At 39.4% G+C, this 19,454-nt stretch overlaps 1 protein-coding gene across 1 annotated transcript in view; it reads left to right on the forward strand.

Moving 5' to 3' along the window:
• The first annotated feature begins 2,687 nt into the window (after nucleotides 1–2,687).
• tmem8b (transmembrane protein 8B) overlaps nucleotides 2,688–19,454 on the forward strand; it is a 36,936-nt gene continuing 20,169 nt past the window's right edge. Inside the window, exons 1-6 of the mRNA XM_044197096.1 lie at nucleotides 2,688–3,759; nucleotides 8,798–8,987; nucleotides 9,501–9,708; nucleotides 13,347–13,480; nucleotides 13,716–13,984; nucleotides 17,217–17,599. Of these exons, the coding sequence (XP_044053031.1) occupies nucleotides 3,675–3,759; nucleotides 8,798–8,987; nucleotides 9,501–9,708; nucleotides 13,347–13,480; nucleotides 13,716–13,984; nucleotides 17,217–17,599 (1,269 nt within the window). The 5' untranslated portion in view covers nucleotides 2,688–3,674. The remainder of the gene's footprint in view (nucleotides 3,760–8,797; nucleotides 8,988–9,500; nucleotides 9,709–13,346; nucleotides 13,481–13,715; nucleotides 13,985–17,216; nucleotides 17,600–19,454) is intronic.

Below are 19,454 nucleotides of genomic sequence, written 5' to 3' on the forward strand. Positions count from 1 at the left end.
TACCAGTTGGGCATACCTTCCCTCTCTCTTTTCCATTTTGTCAGTTTATCTCTTTAACTGAACATGTTGCACACAGTTGGTATGCTCACATATTGCCATAGACCATCTGAGTTCACTCTGGCAACAAGTAAAAAAAATTTCCTGCAGCAGCGAATTTGAATGTTCGAATGTCTTACTATGAAGCCAGCTGGTTAAAATGCTTAACTGGAAGCCCTTCATGCTCCTCTGTGTGTGACTGTGTGGCTGGTACACTGAGGCTGTGGAGAGCCTCACCTTAGGGAGAGCAGAACTAACTCTGGCTATGGTATGTGTGTGTGTGTGTGCGTGCGTGCGCCACCCACACTCACATCCTCCACCATCTCTTACCACCAGTTTTTAAAACTGGTTTGCTGGTTATGCCTTCATCTTCTTCCACCACATGCCACTGTGGGAGGCATTACCAAACAGCATGAACCAGTTTTAAAAGTTTAGATTTTATAGAAGTAAGCAAAACTTTATGATTCAGAGAAGTTTTGTCTCATACATGTTTTCAAGGTATGTGATAAAAGAAACAGATCCAGGGAAATGTCAATCTGGGATATTTAGGACGATTTATGATTTTACTCTGTCTCTCTGTTGTCAGAATTGATCTAACCCTTTCACGCTGACCGGGACTGCCCTTAATTGCAGTAATAATCACTCACTGGGTGACTTCCAGGTCTCCTTTTACAGAAGGGTGAGGTTGTCCTTTTGTCTGGCCAGAATATTTGGCAAGCTTTCCATCTGATGTCGAGTATTTTGGCTTTGAGGTTGTACAACACTTCACAACCTAGAGGATGACAGCTGTCCCCAGCATACAGTGGATTAAAAAGGCCATTGGGACAGGTTGCCAGACACACAGACAGATACTCTCATTAACAGCTATGTGCAGTCAGTGTGTCCAAACATAAATGTCTCTGGACCACTGGAGGAAGCAGAAGCCACTGGAAGAGACTCACAAAACCCCCAAACCATAAATCCCATATTCAAAAGGATCAAGCGTCAAACCTGACACCTTTAGAGGAACACGAGACCTTTTCCTGATAGAAATACATTTTGTGTCCAAGTCATATCAGTGCTGTTCATCTTTAAAGTGTCATTATGGGATAAACTGACTCTACAGCTAAAGAAGGACACGCCAGGCCGTTCAAGTCAGATACAGTGAAGCTGCACTGTAGCTGAGATCGTTACTGCAGTACTTAATGGCAAGGCCAGCCATACACGATGGGTTGCTGTGTGTGGGTCGTGGTATCCAGGGGATCTGACAATCTTTACAACTTTGAAGAAACATTCAGAGTAAACTTTGACTGCTGCCGACAGTATGCCAGTTAACACCCTGTTACATAGTCGCAACAAATAATATTTTCTCAGGTATTCTTGCTGCCTTGTTCCATATCGTTGTCAAAGTGACAGGAATGTAGTACTCCACACATCTTACAAGTCAGGATCTTTTCTCTGGATCCACGTTTTACTTACTGTACCCGTATGTACTTTACATCATATTTTTTGTGGATTTGTAGTTACACTGTGAATAACTGGCTGAAATGATGTCAACGCTGATACTCGCCCCCTTTGTTCTGTAACTGACTCTGACCTTCCTGTGTTGGAGGGCAAGTTTCAAAATATTCCTGTCACTCTGCAAAAGGCAAAGCAAACCTTAGTTATGTGGCTTTTGTGAGGCTCATCGTGACTGATACATATATTCATTGAAATACAGAGATTAGGTTAATTCATAGAAAACTATTCTGTAGTCTGTAATTGCAGCCTATGAAACAAACTCCAGGCAGATTGGGCAACTTAATTGTGAACTAATTTTCCCAAAAAACACAAGTGTGTTGTGTGTTGGGTTAATTTAAGGTCAGGAACAAATTCTCACAATGTGAAATTCAGCCTGCTTATTATTCTTAACTCCCTAGACATTTGTTCTTCCTTCAGTGGGAACAATTCAGTTTAATGATTCATTTCTGTCGAATAAATTATACCCAGCCTGATTCAGGAGCTCATTCACTCTCTGACAGATCTGCTTGGACAGTTATGACTCAGCTTGAAGTCACCCCACAGTCTAAAATAATCATCACTGAGAATTTGGGTCAGTCTTGATGTCCAGTTCCTGGAGGGAAATAGATTGTTGTCTGATTCAGACATTGGTGAAAAATTATTTTTCTGCAATCACCTGCTGAACATGAGAGAGATGCTTAAAATGAATGTTTCAAAGTCCTGGAGATAGCTATTTGTGTGTTAATTTAGGAGGACAAGATATGCCTTTTTTCCAATTTCAATAAAAATGAATAACAAAAATGCAATCATTTTGATACCTACTAAATTTCAGTTCAGTGCAACTATGTTAATGTCATTATTGTCCATGTAACAGTTAACATTTAGTTTTGTTAACATTGGCTTTACATCCTCATTGTTTGGGGTTCCACAGACTCCACTGCTGTGCGTGTAAAATATTAATTGCAAAATATTTGCAATTGATATTAATTGAAATTTTCTTTTCATCTGACCTTATTTAAACCCAGTATGTAACCCATCCCTTTGACACAAACTGGACTTGAATATTTGATGAAGGCGACAAAATACAAAAAATAACCATAAAGCATTGTTTTAACTATAACTATATTTCATGTTTTATATGTTATATGGGCTAGTAATGAACACGTATATTTCTCTTGTTTTGCCAAAAAAAAGTAATTCACAAAGAAATGTACAGTATTATCCCTGCATGGTGACATTACTCTGCTATTAAACAATAACAGAAATCCAAATACACTTACTTGGGATTTGGGAGTGGTGGTGCTGTGGAAAAAGTACTGTCAACACCACTCACAGGTATAGAGCATATACAAATCCCTTGGAACTCACCATGTTTTACTGCTGGAGTCTCTGAAAATTCAAACAGAAGTAATATATCATTTTCTGTACCAGACTTCTCAAACTTGTCATCGGTCCAAAATTTATGAGTAAAGTTCTCATAAAATGAGGAAAAATAACTAAGTATCAAGGTTATAAAACAATGTTGTGTTGTGTGTTTTTTGAGCTGTTAAAGAGGGCACAGGGAGGTTTACATAATGAAAACACACACAAAAAAAGCTGAATGATTCCCAACTTATTAATAGATAGAAGTCTTGGTCTAAACACTAAAAAAGTATCTGTTTTGTGGCAAATGAAACACACTGCAATGCAGAAGAAAGCGCAAATTCAACAAGATACATAGCCCTATTTCTCAGGATGTATCTGAGTTCAAAGGGCTGTATAGGATCAGCTCAGCTCAGATGCTCTGTTCCCCCACCAACTTTCTGTCCCGGGTCCTGGGAGTAGCAGCCTCCGGGGGCAGCTGCAGCCTCGGTACTCCTCACTCGGCCCTGTGTGTGTGTGTGTGTGTGGTGGCCCGGCCGCCGAAGTGACGAGCCTTGTGGTGCAATCTACGTCTGCACCGTCCCCGGACTGACAGGGCCGGAGGTCCAATGAAAATAAGTCGACATATTGAGGTTGTCAAATCAAAGCCAAAGGGGAGGCGCTGTCCCGTCGTCGTCTGAATTACGTCATGCACAAACAGCTGGTCGCTGGCAAAAATCTGAAAAAATGTAGACCAGCACAGCGACTGAGAACTGCACCCGGGCTGTAGCCCTCCACTAAATATTTTGCTTTCAACGATGTGGCAGCTGGAGCGTCTGGGCTCAGGATGTAGCCCTCCGAGGCTCCTCTTGCTTGTTTACACCTCTCTCTGCGCTCTTGGAGGTGAGTGCTTTCCATTCAGTGTGTGCTGCTTTGATTCACGAGGAGCTGTTCCTTTTGTCGGGGGTGCTGAAATCCTCCCGGAGCGCGGCAGCCTCGAATCCCGTCTCTGGTTTGAATTCAGTCTCCCGAACATCCGCAGCTGCTGCTTTTAGTCTCGGCCACCAACAAAACCCCGTTTTCATGACCACAGACTGGCTTCAGTTAAGTGACGCATGGCAAAGGTTGCTGCTAATAATGGCACGCAACACATTGACAGATGCTCCTATAGGTTGAAGGCTACGCTACTATACAGAGGGCTGAATGTAGAAAACACATCAGGCTGGAGCTTTCGTCGCCGTTGGCTTTCGTTGTTTGTGTATTTGTTTGTCGTTGTTTGGCTTTGTTAAAGAAGGCAAAACACAAGTTAAGACACGTTGGCATAATGCAAAAATATGACCATATTCATCGGACAATAAGGCAGTGTTTAAGTTGAACCTTGTTATTTCCTGTTTTTAATTCAGCCTAATCGAATACCGAATATTGAATGGCAATATTGAAGTTAAACCTTTTAAATCCCTTTAATTTCGGCTCCTTTTATCATAAAATGTGACCCAAAAGTACAACATATTTTTCTTTCTGTATATGTATTTCCTTTCTTTTTTTTAATCTGATGTAGTCAGATATGAAGAGTGTTTTTCTGGTGTTTTTGGTGTCTATCCACCAAGACGTCTTTACTGCTTCAAGACAGAGGTGTGAAACGAAAACCTCAGTGCTCGATTGTGGGACAACAATGAATCCATACCTTCAGCACATGCTGTACTGGCTGTGGTCACCGACAAGCTTAAAGGTCTGTCTGAGGATGTTGCAGTCCCCTGACAGACTTTATGCTGTTTTTGATCAGTTTAGGTAAATACCTGGTCCGTAAGATCAGTTTCCCCCTTTACCCTCTTTTTTCTGGCTTACTGGTTGTATTTTTTTTTAGTACACATCACAGTGAGGAGGATCAAAGTGTTATTCGAAAATTGTGTCTTATTCAGAGGAGAATGCAGAATTCCCTGCTTTTCTTAAAGAAATAATTGATGTTTATTGGAATGGTCATTGTCTCGATGGTCAGCTGGAAGTCAGTTTGTCCACTCTAGATAGATAGGATGTTCAGTTTTGTATTGATCTGGTTGGTATTTCACATGTGACAGCTCTGGTGTTGACGCCTTTGAGGTTGGAAGTGGAAGATACAATCATTTTCATGGCCGTGTGTTTCATTTTTTATGCATTTCTTGTTGGCGGCGTGCAACATGAAGCAAAGGACAGTGTGTTTGACCCGGAGTGGGAATTGATGGCCAGTTTATGCCATGTTAATACGTCTTTTAATCATATTTGTTACAAATGGTTCTTCTTTTACATCTGTTTTTTAAAAAGATTTTTTTTTTTTTAGATTTTAAAATCCTACAAGATCATGCTAATAAAGGAGGAATTTTGAAAAGCAGCCTTTACCTACGCTGTTCCAAAAAATAAAGTTTAAAGACTATCCAGCCAAGCATTCAAGGATAAATCTTTAGTTGAGATGACAAAAAGCAGGATTATGTCTGTATTAAGCCTCTAACAGAGTAAAACAGTGGTTGGGAGGCGCTCATTGAAGAGATTACTGAATTCAGAGCCTTGCTGTAAGAAAGCCTGTAAGCACTCTGCTGCCTTTATCTTCAAATGAAATGTCTTTATTTAGCTGGCAAACAAACAAGCATATTTAAATATTTTGGCATGTTTACACCCTCACATTAAGTGGCTGCTGGATTTTCACTGAGTCTTCTGCTGTTTTTTGGGTACGTTTCCTTTGCAGAATTGGTTTTCCACATAGAGGGGATTTGAAAATAGATATGCAAGTTTATTATTCAAATTTTTCGGTTTCAGTCATGTATTTAATTTGTCACAACAATCTCAGATGCCGATATGTTTGAAGTGTAGCCTGTCTTGTCAGTTGAGTGTAACTGTATCCACCTATATGTACCTTATACATTACAAAACATTAAGAATCATAATTGGGACATGTGAAATCTGGCAAACGCAAGGTTGTGACAGTTACCAATAAAATGTCTATTTCAGAATATTGACCATTTACAATCTGTTGACAATAATAACAAGTAAAAGAAAAGTATTTTTACACACCTATATACAGACAGTATAGTGTAGTGTGTAGGAGATTAAATGATGACTAAAAGTAACAAAAATAATGTACTGCACACTATCAGTACTTATGGTAAATGCATAAAATATTTATTAAATAGGTACATTTTGGTACAGTGACCTTTGTCAGGCATTTCGACATACCAAAACGTAGCTATTTAGACCATTGGTTCCCATTTTTTTTGTATGTTTTTGAACCCTTAATATGAAGCTACGTCTACTTACAGACCCCACAGGGTGCATGTCTTGGAGTTGTGAGCAGTTCAGTCAAAAAGTGATTTTCCCTTACTTTTTGTCCGCTGAAGAGGAAGCAAAGATTGGATAAAAGCTTGAAAAATAAACATTTTATGTAGCAGGCATTCCATTTTCTTAGAACCTACCTCCAGTAATCATCTCACAACCCCTTTTGGGGATCCTGACCCCCAGGTTGTGAACCATGGATTGAGAGAGTGTGTTGAAGCTTATTTTTGATGTAATAAATGGTGGCTTTCTTGTAACTGAGAGGTTACGTTGCCTGCAGAATGTGGCGATGAGCAATTCATCCTAATTTAAAGACTTCTTTTGAATAGTGTAATCACCCATAACCAGTCCTATATCCAGATGTGCAAATTGGCGACTTTTTTCCTTTCAAACATCTGTCTGACCTACAAGTAATCAACTAAATACAGTATGTCATTAACTTTTAGTGGTTGTAGTTGTGATCTGTAGCCGGAAGAAACCCTGTCTGTTTCTTTCTAATCAGACAAGCAGAACATACGGTACATACGGCTTACTGCGCTCCAGCAGTGTTAGTGCCACACTCCACCTATTGAGTTATAGCACTTCACTTTGTGACATGTGACCAGTTTCTCCTCAGTCATAGGTATCCATGTAATGAAAGGGCAAAGAAGACCCTTAATGTAAAGAAGGCTTACATATATTGCAGATAGCGGACCAGAGGAAGGCTGGGATGAGAGTGAAATTAAGGCTGGGTGCTTTGAATGGGATTAGGCTTTAGCTCTTGACAGCGAGATTGCTTCATTCTTCTGAGTTTCTGCCTCCTTATTCTGCGCCTTTAGTATTCAAGGTTGCTTCCGTAGGTGAGAGCCAGCGCGAGCTTTGAGGACCGGTAAAAGTGTGGGGGAGAGCAGAACCAGAGTCTTTTTTTTCTCTTTTTCCTAACACATTAGAACACCCTGCACATTCAAGAAAAACCTTTTTCTTTATGCATCTACGCCTCAGCTCCTTGTCACTGTAGAGGGCAACTTGGTTTTCTTTACTCTGTGTAATCGTCAAGATAAAAAGCAGATCCAATAGCAAAACAGACAGCTGCAAATGACAACATTTGTACAGAGCTCGCGTACTATCTCACTATAACTCTTAAATGAATTGGGCTCATGCTGTTTTAGTGGCACAGGCTCTTCATTGGATCCTCAAATGTTGTGAAATGTTACTATTTTTGTACCAGTTGCAGGTGAGATAAATTATCCCCTAAAAGAAAGAAAAGAGTGAAAGACATCACCACAGGTATTCCAAGTACAGATGGTAGAAATAGTTGATATGCACAAACACAAAGAGAGTGTGCTGCAAATGGAAAACATTCTCCTCCAATAAAACATTAAGGTGCCTACACATTGTTCCCATGAAATACCGCTGCCATTTTTCTTATCTACTTATGTTTATGTTGATGATAACACTTATCTAACAGATGCAGTGTATTCTAGTAGTACAACAATTAACTGACTCACACACAATTTCCCCCACATTTTGCCCGCCTGCTGGGTTTGCTCGATGCCAGCCAGGCTCATGTAGGTAATGTGGGAGATTACACCTGTCACTTGTTCAGCTGCTTTTATATGCAGAGCCTTCGGTGGATGTAATCCAAGGATTTGACATTATGCAGGACGCGAGTGAGCCCGCATACATACTCTCCCTCAGCTGCTTTAAAAGGAGTTAAAGTCTGTGATCACATATTTAGATGATCTAGCTCTCTACAAACAGTTTGCTGGGTTCAAGGAGAAGCTTGTCATTATGGACTTAAGACAGAGAGACTGCTTATGCCTCTGTTCTGTTTACAAGAATGATAGCGCTGACAAATTGGAAAATGTTTGTACTTGGGATTCAGTCTTTACAAGCAAAAGTCTTAATCATAACTAATTGTTAGCCATGCTGGCAGCATGGCTAGGGACGGCAATGTTGGTCTGTACATCAGTCAATCAGTCCAGCACTTTGGTTCAGACCTAAATCTCTCAACAACTATCGGATGGGTTGCCGTGAAATTTTGTACAGATGTCAAGGATCCCCATAGCATGAATTCTAATGACTTTGGTGATCCCATGATGTTTTATCTAGTGCCACCAGTATGTCAAAGTTTTAACTTATCCTGTGAATTATCACATCTACTAGATGGATTGGCGCAAAATCTGGTACACTCATGGTTCCTAGAGGATGCATCCTAATTATAGTACTTTGATGATGTCAAACATTATACCTGCTTAGCAATAGCATGTTAACATAGGCATTGTGACCATTTAACATGCTAACACACCAAACAAAGATGGTAAAAATGGAAAACATTATACCTGCTTAAAAATAGCATGTTAGCATTGTCATTGTAAATATTTTAGCTTGCTAGCATACTAAACTAAGATGGTGAACATGGTAAACATTATACCTGCTGAACATTATATCATTAACATCAGCATGTCACTGTGAGCATGCCAGCATGTTGACGTTAGCATTTAGCTCAAAGCAGTGCGGTGCCAAAGTACAGCCTCACAGCCGCTAGCATGGCTGTATACTCTTAGTCTTGTTGAGCAAATGTAGGTACCACTTGTAGTGTTCCTTCTATTTATCCTCACAAATATTCAGGGAAACTTTCCTGTGGTTCTGTTCCCTACAGATTGCCTTTTTGTGACTGAATACTTCACCCGCACGCCTCGTAAGCTGAATGCTTTTAACTCCTTCGCCAGTGTGGAATTGTTCCACTTCAATGTGCCTGACGACACCATGATGGCCGTATGGAACCTCATCACCTTCAAGGAGCAAGGGGGCACTTTTGGAGACAGTTGCCCAAACCGCAATGTGACTGTGTAAGACAAGGAGTTTGTCACAACTTCTTTCTCATTTTCTGAAGTTGCTTGTGTTTGACTTAAAGCCTTCTTTTATTGAAGCTGCTCCTTCTGTAGGGTATAAATGGATAATAATAAGTATCTTATACACTTTACCTTTGGGGAAAAAGGTTATAGCAGCTGGTTAAACCTGAGCAGTGTCAGCTATTACTGGTAACCTCAACATATGGAGGAACTGCTGTTAAAGCATTAGCTGCATTTAACTTTTCATTTTGCCTGTCTATTGTCATATTGTAGTGTTTGTCATGAGAGCTGGTATCTCAGGTGACTCTTCTGTGTCCCTGTGAAGTTTTGATTGACGTGGACATAGTTATGCAATTCAAATATGTGGGGCTGAATATGATTATTAATGTTTTGGCTTTGAATTTTTCACATTTTAAATAGAAGATGTCATCTGATGAATTTTATATTCGGCAGATGTCTCTGCTGTTTATGAAAATAACAGGGATTGAATTTTGGCTTTGTGATTAATAGGTACTTCAGGTCTGGGGCTCCTCCAGTAATCAACCCCCTGTACACCCACTTCCCTCGGGATACAGTCATCCCGGGATCCTTTGCTGTGACTCTTACCTGGACTCTTCCAAACCGTACAACAGGAGCATTCAATGTGACCAGCCCACTCCCTGGAGACTGGTTCCTAGCTGCACATTTACCCAAGGATGAAGGCAAGATCTCAGTCAAGGTGAGCCTGAACATTTATCACAAATAAACATCATAGTTTCATGTTAGAATTTGAATCTGTGAATTGTAATTTTGTCAATGTAGTTGGTGCTAACATTGGTTACCTTGTTGTTTCCGCACTGCCCTTCCCAGAGGTCCACTTACAAACAAACAGTGTGGACAAAACTGGCTTCTGTAGATGGCGCTCTTTTGTTTGTCTGTTATTCGCTTTTACTGCTTTTACTGCAAGTTAACCACCAGATTCATCCTTCAACAAGACTACGAATCTACAGCCATGCAAGAAGCTCTGTGAGGCTATAAACAGGCACAGTGATGCTTTGAGCTAAATGCTAAAGTCAGCATGCTAACATGCTCAAAATGTCAATGCTAACATACAGAGTTTCACCAGGGAACGGCTAACATGCTTACATGAATGTCTGAACCAAATTTCATGGGAATCCATTCAATAGTTGTCAAGACATTTCACTCAAAACCACAAATGTCAATCTCATGGTGGCGCTAGTGGAAAAGTCAGGGGCTCACCAAAGTCAGTAGGATTTATCTTCAAGGTACCATGAATGTATTTACCAAATTTTATGACAATAGCTGTTGAGACATTGCACTAATTACCAAAAATGTCAAACTCATAATGGCGCTAGAGGAAAAGTCAGGGAATAACCAAAGTTATTAGGATTCATCCCCCTGACGACCATGGATGTCTGTCCAAAATTCCATGACAATCCATCCACTAGTTGTTGAGATATGTCAGTCTGGACCAAAGTGGTGGACCAACTGACCAACAGAGCAACATTGCCATCCCTGGAATCGTGCTAGCAGGGAGCAGCATCAGCTGTTTAGAGCAGCTAACGAAAAGCTTGCATCACTGTTTTGTTATCCATCACTCACTAATGGGGACTGGTAAAACGGAATCTTATTTATGTGAAAGTGTTATGTTATATAACTTAAATGAGATCTAAAATATTTTCTTCATGGTTATTAAACTCCCTTTCATGACAGAAAAAAAAAATGATGTAAGTATTCGTTGCGATTAGTATTCCAGCTGGTGCTGCAGAGCTTAAAGAGGCAGAACAGTGTCAGAGAGTTTTTCTTCATCTCATCATGTTCTCCTATTTGGCCACATAAACACCTGCTGATTTCCATTTCAGGCAATTTATTTGTCACTGGCATGGTGTTCAGTTGTGCTTCCTTTGTGGTTTCCACTGGCTGGCAAAGGTGTACCTGGAATGCACAACAATCAAAAATATCATCAAAAGTTGCTATCAACATTGCATGTACAAAAGAATTGGTTTGCTTTGGGGGCACTGGGAATAGAAGCAGCTGTGGCTAAAATGTGACTAGCCTCCAATGACACACTGTATAGATGGAAATAACCTTTGGAAATACCTTTTCCAGATTCTGCTTTCTGAAGCAATTTTCTAGCAACCAAGATGTGATGTTTTCTGTTCAGAAAGGAAACATGTGTGGAAGCAGTGCGAGCCGAACAGGGGGGATGCACACTGCATTTATAACAATCTCAGTCACATACTGAACTTAGCGCAAAGGATGTAAAGATTTAGCAACCACAAAACAAAGAAGCAGTGATAAAGTGAATTTTCTGTCAAACACGTCATCTCCATATGTTCTCTGACTTGCTGAAATGTCCCTTATTGCAATTAGAATACTCTACACTCACTACACAAAATTGGAGAGCCATGATTCTCTGTATGTGATCATATATATTTCATTCTGGCATAACTTTCTCTGAAATTATTTGACCTCTATACCTCCTTGGAGTAACTAATTATTAAATATATTGGATTTTTTTCATTATTTACTCTTTTATTTAAACTCATAATGTCTTTAAGAAGACAAAAGGCAACACTGGAGACTGTCCAGACTTTTTCCATCGCTTGGTTATCAAGACCAGGCGCATCATATCTTGATTTGAAGTCATTACACATAATACAAAGCTCAGTGTAAATGAGGAAACTGATGGGAAGTGATAAGAGTAGTAAATTATATTAAATGTTTGCCCATCCATCTTACCATCTTTGATCTTCTACATGTTTGCTGGTGCGACTTCATCAAAGCGTAGAGCAACCAATTTATCTTGCATCTGGGTAATGGTGATGCTAGATAGTTTTAGGCAGTAGTAATATAATAGTAAAAGCGAGGGTTGTGGGAATTCGGTGAAAAAGACTAACTCTTAATATAATCAATCACAATTCTGGAGGCGTGTCTTTTATCTTGCTTACCCATTACTGAAAAAGATCTTACTGTCTTATGACGATCATTATAATCAGGGTTTGACATAGTGGTTTCGCCAGTGTATATTAGCCTTTTATAAAATGCTGGATATTGGCCAGTCAGCGCTGTCTACTGTCAGTACAATGGAGTTGCGTCCCTGACTGCAAATCTATAAAAGTATAATAAAAAATATAATTTCACACATTATTTACTAACTCAACTGTTCATATGTTTGTTTGTGTTGTAAATTTGCATAATTATTAATCTAAAGACAAACAGACAAGTTATCTACTCATAAAGTATACCTTTACAATCTCATGGCATCTAACGTATTATTCCTGCAATTAATCCTTCCTATGTGAGCCTTAAAATTATATTGAGAGGTGTTCCTTTCTGTTTCATTAATGTGTGTAAACGGGAGTATTCAAGAAACTCTCTCAATATAATGCTGTTCAGTTCAACAGCACAAATAACTACAGACTCAAAAATGTCCATGGAGTTGAGTAGTAACAAAAGTTACATTTATTGCAGCACAATTGCAATGGATTGCATTAGATTATTTAGGTGTGCCTTATAAACTAGAAACTCAGTGTATACCCCAGAGTTTTCCCTAAAATTGCATTTTCTCAGTGGGTCATTCTAACTGAAAGAGGTAAAACAATGCAATTAGCCAGGGTTTCAATGGGGACTTTTAGTGTTCTATTGCATAAATTGATTTTTAGAGGCTTTTAACATCCTGCCAGGACTGAAATTCTGGGGAAAATAAATTAATGCCTATATCTTTTTTTGGCATGAAAATGGTCAAATTTTAAGCTACTGAACACCATCAAAAGCTCTCTGAACTTATAGTGTAAAAACATTGGCCTTCACATACCCATATTGGTTGAGCCTTAATTAAAACACAACTTGCTCAACAAGACATACATGCAAGTCCAACTGACAGGCTGTAATAAATCAAAGGGTCACCTCTGCAGCTCCCGGACTAATGCCATAGTGATTGTGGCTTGAGCAGGAAGGGACCTCATTTGGCATTCACACCTGTCCTTTTGAATCAGGTGCAAAAGGCCCCCCGTTCCTTTTTAAAACAAATTGTATAGCAGATCATGTGTAGAAACAATGCACAACCTCCTGGCTCTAAGTCATTCTGTCTGCTCAGCTCATCTCACAGAGTAATGCACATCAAGCATTAATGGCTCAGAACAACATGAGTGGGTGCATGTTACATTGTGTGGCAGGCAGAGGGAGGACAGAGTGATATTAATCCATGAGGGTGACAAGCTTTATGCGCACAGTCCATTAGGAATTTTCAGCCAGTTTGAATGATATCTAATGTCCTCCTTACCAGCTTTTAAGAAAAATTGGTGAGTTAACCACTAAAATTCCATCTGAACCACTGCTGTGTTATCTTTGCAGGGTCTGTCTGAAGAATGCCAGTATCTGTTCCAACCTCAGCTCATTGTCCAGAGGCTAATTGGGATTTCAGTACTTTATCCTGGATACTTCATCGACCAGATGATCCCCGTCCATAACAGATCGGCACTTTATAAGTAAGTCTTTTAACTGAGCTTCCAAAAACCAAAAGTAAGGATGGGTTGGAGAGCTATCTAACAGTAAAGGCATGCCGTTCGCTTCAAGGAATAATTATTGGGAAAAACATTGAATACATTTTTTATACGGTACTGTTCTACATTTTGCTGTGTGATATAGTGTAGTGTAGTGTAATAGCCGAGGTTGGTATTATTATTGCCTAAAACATGTTTCTGTGTGTGTGCACTTGTGCAGAGTGTTCGTCCCCAATTATATATCAAAGGTGAAGGTTCAGCTGGTAAACTGCAGCACCAGGAACAAGAGTAGCGACAGTTGTCCCGTGGTGCTGAAGATAAGAGCACGGGCGCCACCGGTGCATAACTCAAGTGCCCTCGACTGCAGGGAGTGGAGCCCTTGTGAATTAGACACCCTCGTACCTGCCTGGGAACAATGGTACTACATCCTGGTGGAGAGATATCTCAGTAACTGCAACGTCTACTTCCGCATCGGGGTGCAGGTCACGGGTGAGTTTGTTTTACTGGCAAAATGTGATCGATGCTTATGAATTTTATCTCTGGCTTGTTGTGAACTATTTATTTTTTCTTCCTACTATAAAGCAGCAATATGCATTCTTTATTTATATTAGAAAAACAAACAATAAACACATAAAAAAAAACAATAATCAAATTGTATTGATTAGACAGTATCAGTCTGGCCATGCAGGTAGAGGGTCTCATTCATTCATTGTTCATTTCAATCAGCTTGAAGAGTTAAATTAGAAAATGATCATTTAAATTGAGCCTATGTAACTTTGGTTGACTAGCAGCCTTTCTAGCCAAAACTGGCTAAATAACAAGATAATGCTAAATGTTAGAACATAGTGTAACAGTAGCACAACAAGAGTCATAAAGTCAACAAACTCAACTCACTCAGTAATGTCAGTTACACAGCACACAATATCTAACTAAAGTTTGCTAACATTACCTGCCATAAGCTAATGGTCATACCAGACCAAGTGAAGCTCTGACGGCAAAACCACTGAGTGTATACATAAAAAACATTACATCTATTTCCTATTGACATTAGCTTTTCATTGCTTTGAGTGTGCTACGTCTTCTTTTTAGAAGTTGCATAATCTGGCTTTAACTGTTATCTAAACTTGAAAACACAATATTTAACTTACTTCACCATATTATGAGGCAAAATGCCAGGTTATTGGTATATCAGTATTTTCTTGATATATCCCCAATCTTATTGTAATCCTCTCCAGTTTAAGTGGAGGTGGGCAGGAAAAGCAAACGACAAACAAAAATGTGAATTGTAGCTGTAAAACAAATAGATTTAATTTTATGTTGTGATATTGAACTAAAAACACTGAGATAATGAGGAGAAGAGAATACCCCGCGTCATCTGTTTACCTTATCCCTGAAAGAGACTGAATTATTGTACAGACACTTAACAGTAGCTTGACCTTCGCCCTTTTACTTCCAACAGGGTCCTGCATCCCAATATATGTTTATGATTATTTGTGATATAATCTAATCACTTCACACAAGTGCTACAGTATAGCCCTAGTAATGCAATAATGCAATAATAATATGCTACATAAGAATGTTTACATCAAAAGCATCAGAAATTGTAACTATAAATGAGTTCCTGGTTTTTCATAGTGGTTAAATTTACATTCACTAATGTGGCAACAAATCATGGGCATTTGTACATTTATCCTTTTTTGATTATTTTATTACTTATAAAGTCAAGCATGATATCTGAGCACACTAGTATTCTTGCTTCTTGTCTTAATGTGAAAATAACTTGCAAAGTTTTATTCCAATCAGTGTTTTTCATGTGCAGACGGTTTTGTAAATGAGAGTATTTTACCAATTTTGCCAATTAAACAAAATGATTTAATGATTGATGATTAGAGGTAATGTGTTAGATTGCTCTTTTCTCTCATCATTTTCAAATAAATTGTGATAATGTTTAACGCCACAATCTGTGAGCTCTTTGCTTCCAGCGTTGTTCATCATTTTTCTTCCTGCTGCTTTTGATGTGTAATTTAAGATGACACCAGGATGGTTTCTACAAACCTGAGAACTCATAAATTAGGCCAAACAAAAGCTCAAAGTAGATCTCTGCAGCATATCATATCCAAAATTATACAGTCAAAGTATAAAGGATTGTTGCTTTCAATTTACACAGGCGTCCCTTTTAAAAATGACGGATTCCTAGGTGTAATTTTTTCCTGGTATCAAAGCAAAAATCTCCAAATGTCTTCCAAAGTGTGTCCAAGGTGCTCATGCTTCTCAGAGATACCAGTGGCAGAAATTTTATTTTGGACATGTGTTTTGATGGGAAAAGCGAGGCCAGACACAGTTGGACCATTAAGAGGATGTTTAAGAAAAGATTGGAGCCCAAACACAGGCGATTCATAAGGGATTGCTAAGAGGCCAGTGATACCACGCTTAAGTGCTACATGCTGTTTTGGGGTTGTGGAGAGCTGAGATATTCTTTATGCTCACTCCGCAGGGATGGCTCACAAATCTGTGGGAAGTCTACTCCCATGTAGCGATCCCCTCCCTCTGTTGGACACTATACGGTGCACTTTGTCACCATGGCAACACAGACACTAATTATTCACACTCTGTTTCTCCCCCTGCCTGCCAGGCAGATCTTACTTGACCTTTTGTGGATTTAAATTGAAGAACACCTCAGGTTCAGGGACCATCTGGAGTCCTCACCTTCTCATGCTTTCTCGCTGTTATTGGTTATTGTTGTTATGAGCTGTCTCAGAAATATGTGCCCTTATTTGAATTCAGTCCAATTTACAGGTATCACGGTCGCTGGCTAGACAGGAAGGGGTGAAAATAGGTTGCACTTTATTATTTATTATTGTTGTTGTTATTGGGTTTACTTTCACTGCAGGTGTCTTGTCCTCAATAGATGATTGGGCACTGAAGAGAGTTTATGTGTTCTGCTGTATTTGAAAACAAAATTAAGCCAATTCTTTGGATTATGAACGTTATGAAACAGTATGTTTACACAGCCTCTCCGCTCCCTCCCATCCACACATAAACATACATAAATATGTGCTATATATTTGGGTCTTTACTGATTTCACATAGATTTTTCTTGTTTCTACCAAAGTTACATTTCCTTCCAACCAGCAGTATTTGGTATTTCAGTATTTTTAGGAGCGCTTCAGCTGCCGGAGCGGACATCAAAATACTTCAAACCCTTTCAGAGACAACACTATGCAAACGAGGCTGAGCTGGAAAAGCTTTTGAAATCCTTTCCCCTTGGGGATTGGCGATATTTGATGGTACTCTGCCAGTTGCCATCAATGACCGTTTTGCAGCGAGTTGCTTTGTGTTGAGTGAAAGCATACTGTTTGCAATTACTGTGAATCTTTGTCTCATTAAAAAGCAGTGTACAACGCAGAACCTTGCTGTTTACATTATGGAAGCCAGCCGAAGGGGATCTTTTCAAACATTTGCAAAAGACTTGGTGTCTTAGCATGCATAATAACGCAAGTAAAATGACTGACTTGGTTATTGCCTGTTTGTTTAAGATTTGCCAGGGATTGGTTGTTTGATTTTACGATAGGGATAATTATTACATTACACAAAATGTTGCAAGGTGCATTTTTAAAACCTTCTGCAACAAGCAGGGAAAATCCATCAGAATGTTCAATTCATACAGGAATCAGTTTGATTGATTTCTTTTGTGAATTTGATATTTTCCTCCTCTGACTAGATTGCTCCAAGTCCAATTTGTCAAAGGACCAAGCACAGCCCAGCTCCTCCATGAACATGCCTCAGTCTTTTGGAACAGCCATGGGTTTCTCCCTGTCTGAGACGCTGTCAATGGCGGCCCTGCCAAGCCCGTTGCAGAACGCCAGTCACCTGCACACCTCGGAGGACAGCATCATTTACCTCGCCCCCACCACCGACACTAACAAGTGCTGGCCCATCCGTCCGACTCTGCGCAATGAGCTGGACACCTTCTCTGTGCACTTCTACGTCTTCTTTGGTCCAAATATATCGATTCCACCCGACAGAGCCGCCGTGTTCGCCATCAACCTGATGCCTGTTTTAGACAGTGGAGGAGTCCTCAACATGGAGCTCAAACTTAACATGGTGAGTTGCTCTGTTGACACTATTCCTGCTTGTTTTGAAGGCATAATCCAACTAATTTAAAAGATAGTTTGCTCTTACTCAAATTGGTTTTACAGGTATTTTTCTAAAGGTATGAACACTACAAAGACACGATCAAAGTTATTAATGTTTTCTGATACTGTAAATATTTTGTTTACTTGAGTTTTTATACAAGAAAACAAGATTATAGTTTCATTTATGATCAGTTGACTGAATACAATGTGTTTATTCTTTATTATCAAGACACTAATCAAAATGTAAATTTAGCTTCAGTTATATGTCAAAGGATTGGGCAAGATTGAGCGTTTTATTTAATATCTCGACAACGCTTATAACACAACACTGTACTCCTCGTATATCAGTCAAAATGTGTAAGGATTCTTAAAGGAGACATTTTGGTTCAAGATGTTGGACTGGGCTCTGGTGCCACCCTCACCCTTCTGCTGTATGCTTTACTATTGCAAAGGATCAGATTGTAATCAGTAAAGTAAATATCCAACCGTTCCTAACAGCATGGGTGAATAATTGGGCTCACAAAGTGTTAAATATGGATGCTCGTATGGTCAGAGACTTTGCTGGGAGAACTGAAAAAGTTCACAACGACACAGGCGCCAGTGTTTGGACTTGTGACATATGTCTCTAATTGAGAGCGAACAAAATGCAAAACTCAGCCAAGCAGGATTTGATATGTCTTCTGTCCTTCAGATAGTAATGGCATTAGAAATGCACCTGCAGTGGCTCTGGAGGTCTACAGGGAGCTACAGGCTGGCAGATGGACTTATAAACATTTTACTCCTAATAGAAAGCAAGCCAGCCAATATTATAATAACTAGAGGATGAAGCATAAAACCCTGACAAATATTTTTGATTGTTAAGTTCAAAGGAATATCCTGACATTTTGGGAAATATGCTTTTTTCGGTGTCTTCCCGGGAGTTATTGATATCAGTTTCATCTCTCTGCATTCAGAGAAGATACTGGTCAAAGATATTTTTAGCCTACAAAAAAGGAGGAAAAATATGCCCTTCCAACAATTCTAAAATTAACAAAGCAATCTCACCACAAGGTCCATTCAGTAGCTGTTCTGGAGCTTTCGATCTTATCACATGATCTTCCTCAGCAGATGGAGTTACCCAGTTGTCATGGAATCATAGACAGTACAGTTTCCATGTCAACTTGTGCTCTGTGAACTTGTGATGGACATTTGTTTTTACTATTTACTGAGATTTTATAGACAAAACGATTAATCGATTAATCAAAAAATAAGGCCAGATTGAACAATGATGAAAATAATTATTTGTTGCCCTGATTCCAGACTTAGTGATAAGCTAGGCTTAACACATCTTTCATCTCCACTGAACACACAGAAATGAAATTGATAATCGATCTTCTCACCTAACCCCCGGCAAGAAAGCAAATCTTATCTTTTAAAAATCTTATTTCCCAAAAATGTCAGAGAAAAGCACAGATAGTTGACTTTTAAGGAAATGGAAATAATTGACTGTAGTTAATTTGGTTATTTATTGATTGATTGCTCGGTTGATGTCGCGACACGGTGGGTTAGTGGCTACTGTCACTTCACAGAAAGATCATCCTGGGTTTAAATGGCAACCCTGGTCCTTTCTGTGTGGGGTTTTCATGTTGTCCTCATGTTTATGTGTCCTTCATTCTACAGTCCAGTCTGGAGAACCTGTTTGTACATCTGTGTGTTATATATATATATGCCCCATATATGTTGGGCTAGACCCTGACCCCTGCCACCCACCACCCCACACCCCGGTATAGGCATAACTGTGCATAATTGGTTGATTTTAACTCGGTGGATTCTGCGGAGGTCAC

This window comes from Siniperca chuatsi, linkage group LG5, assembly GCF_020085105.1.
Source record: "Siniperca chuatsi isolate FFG_IHB_CAS linkage group LG5, ASM2008510v1, whole genome shotgun sequence".
In the NCBI taxonomy this organism is placed as follows: domain Eukaryota; kingdom Metazoa; phylum Chordata; class Actinopteri; order Centrarchiformes; family Sinipercidae; genus Siniperca; species Siniperca chuatsi.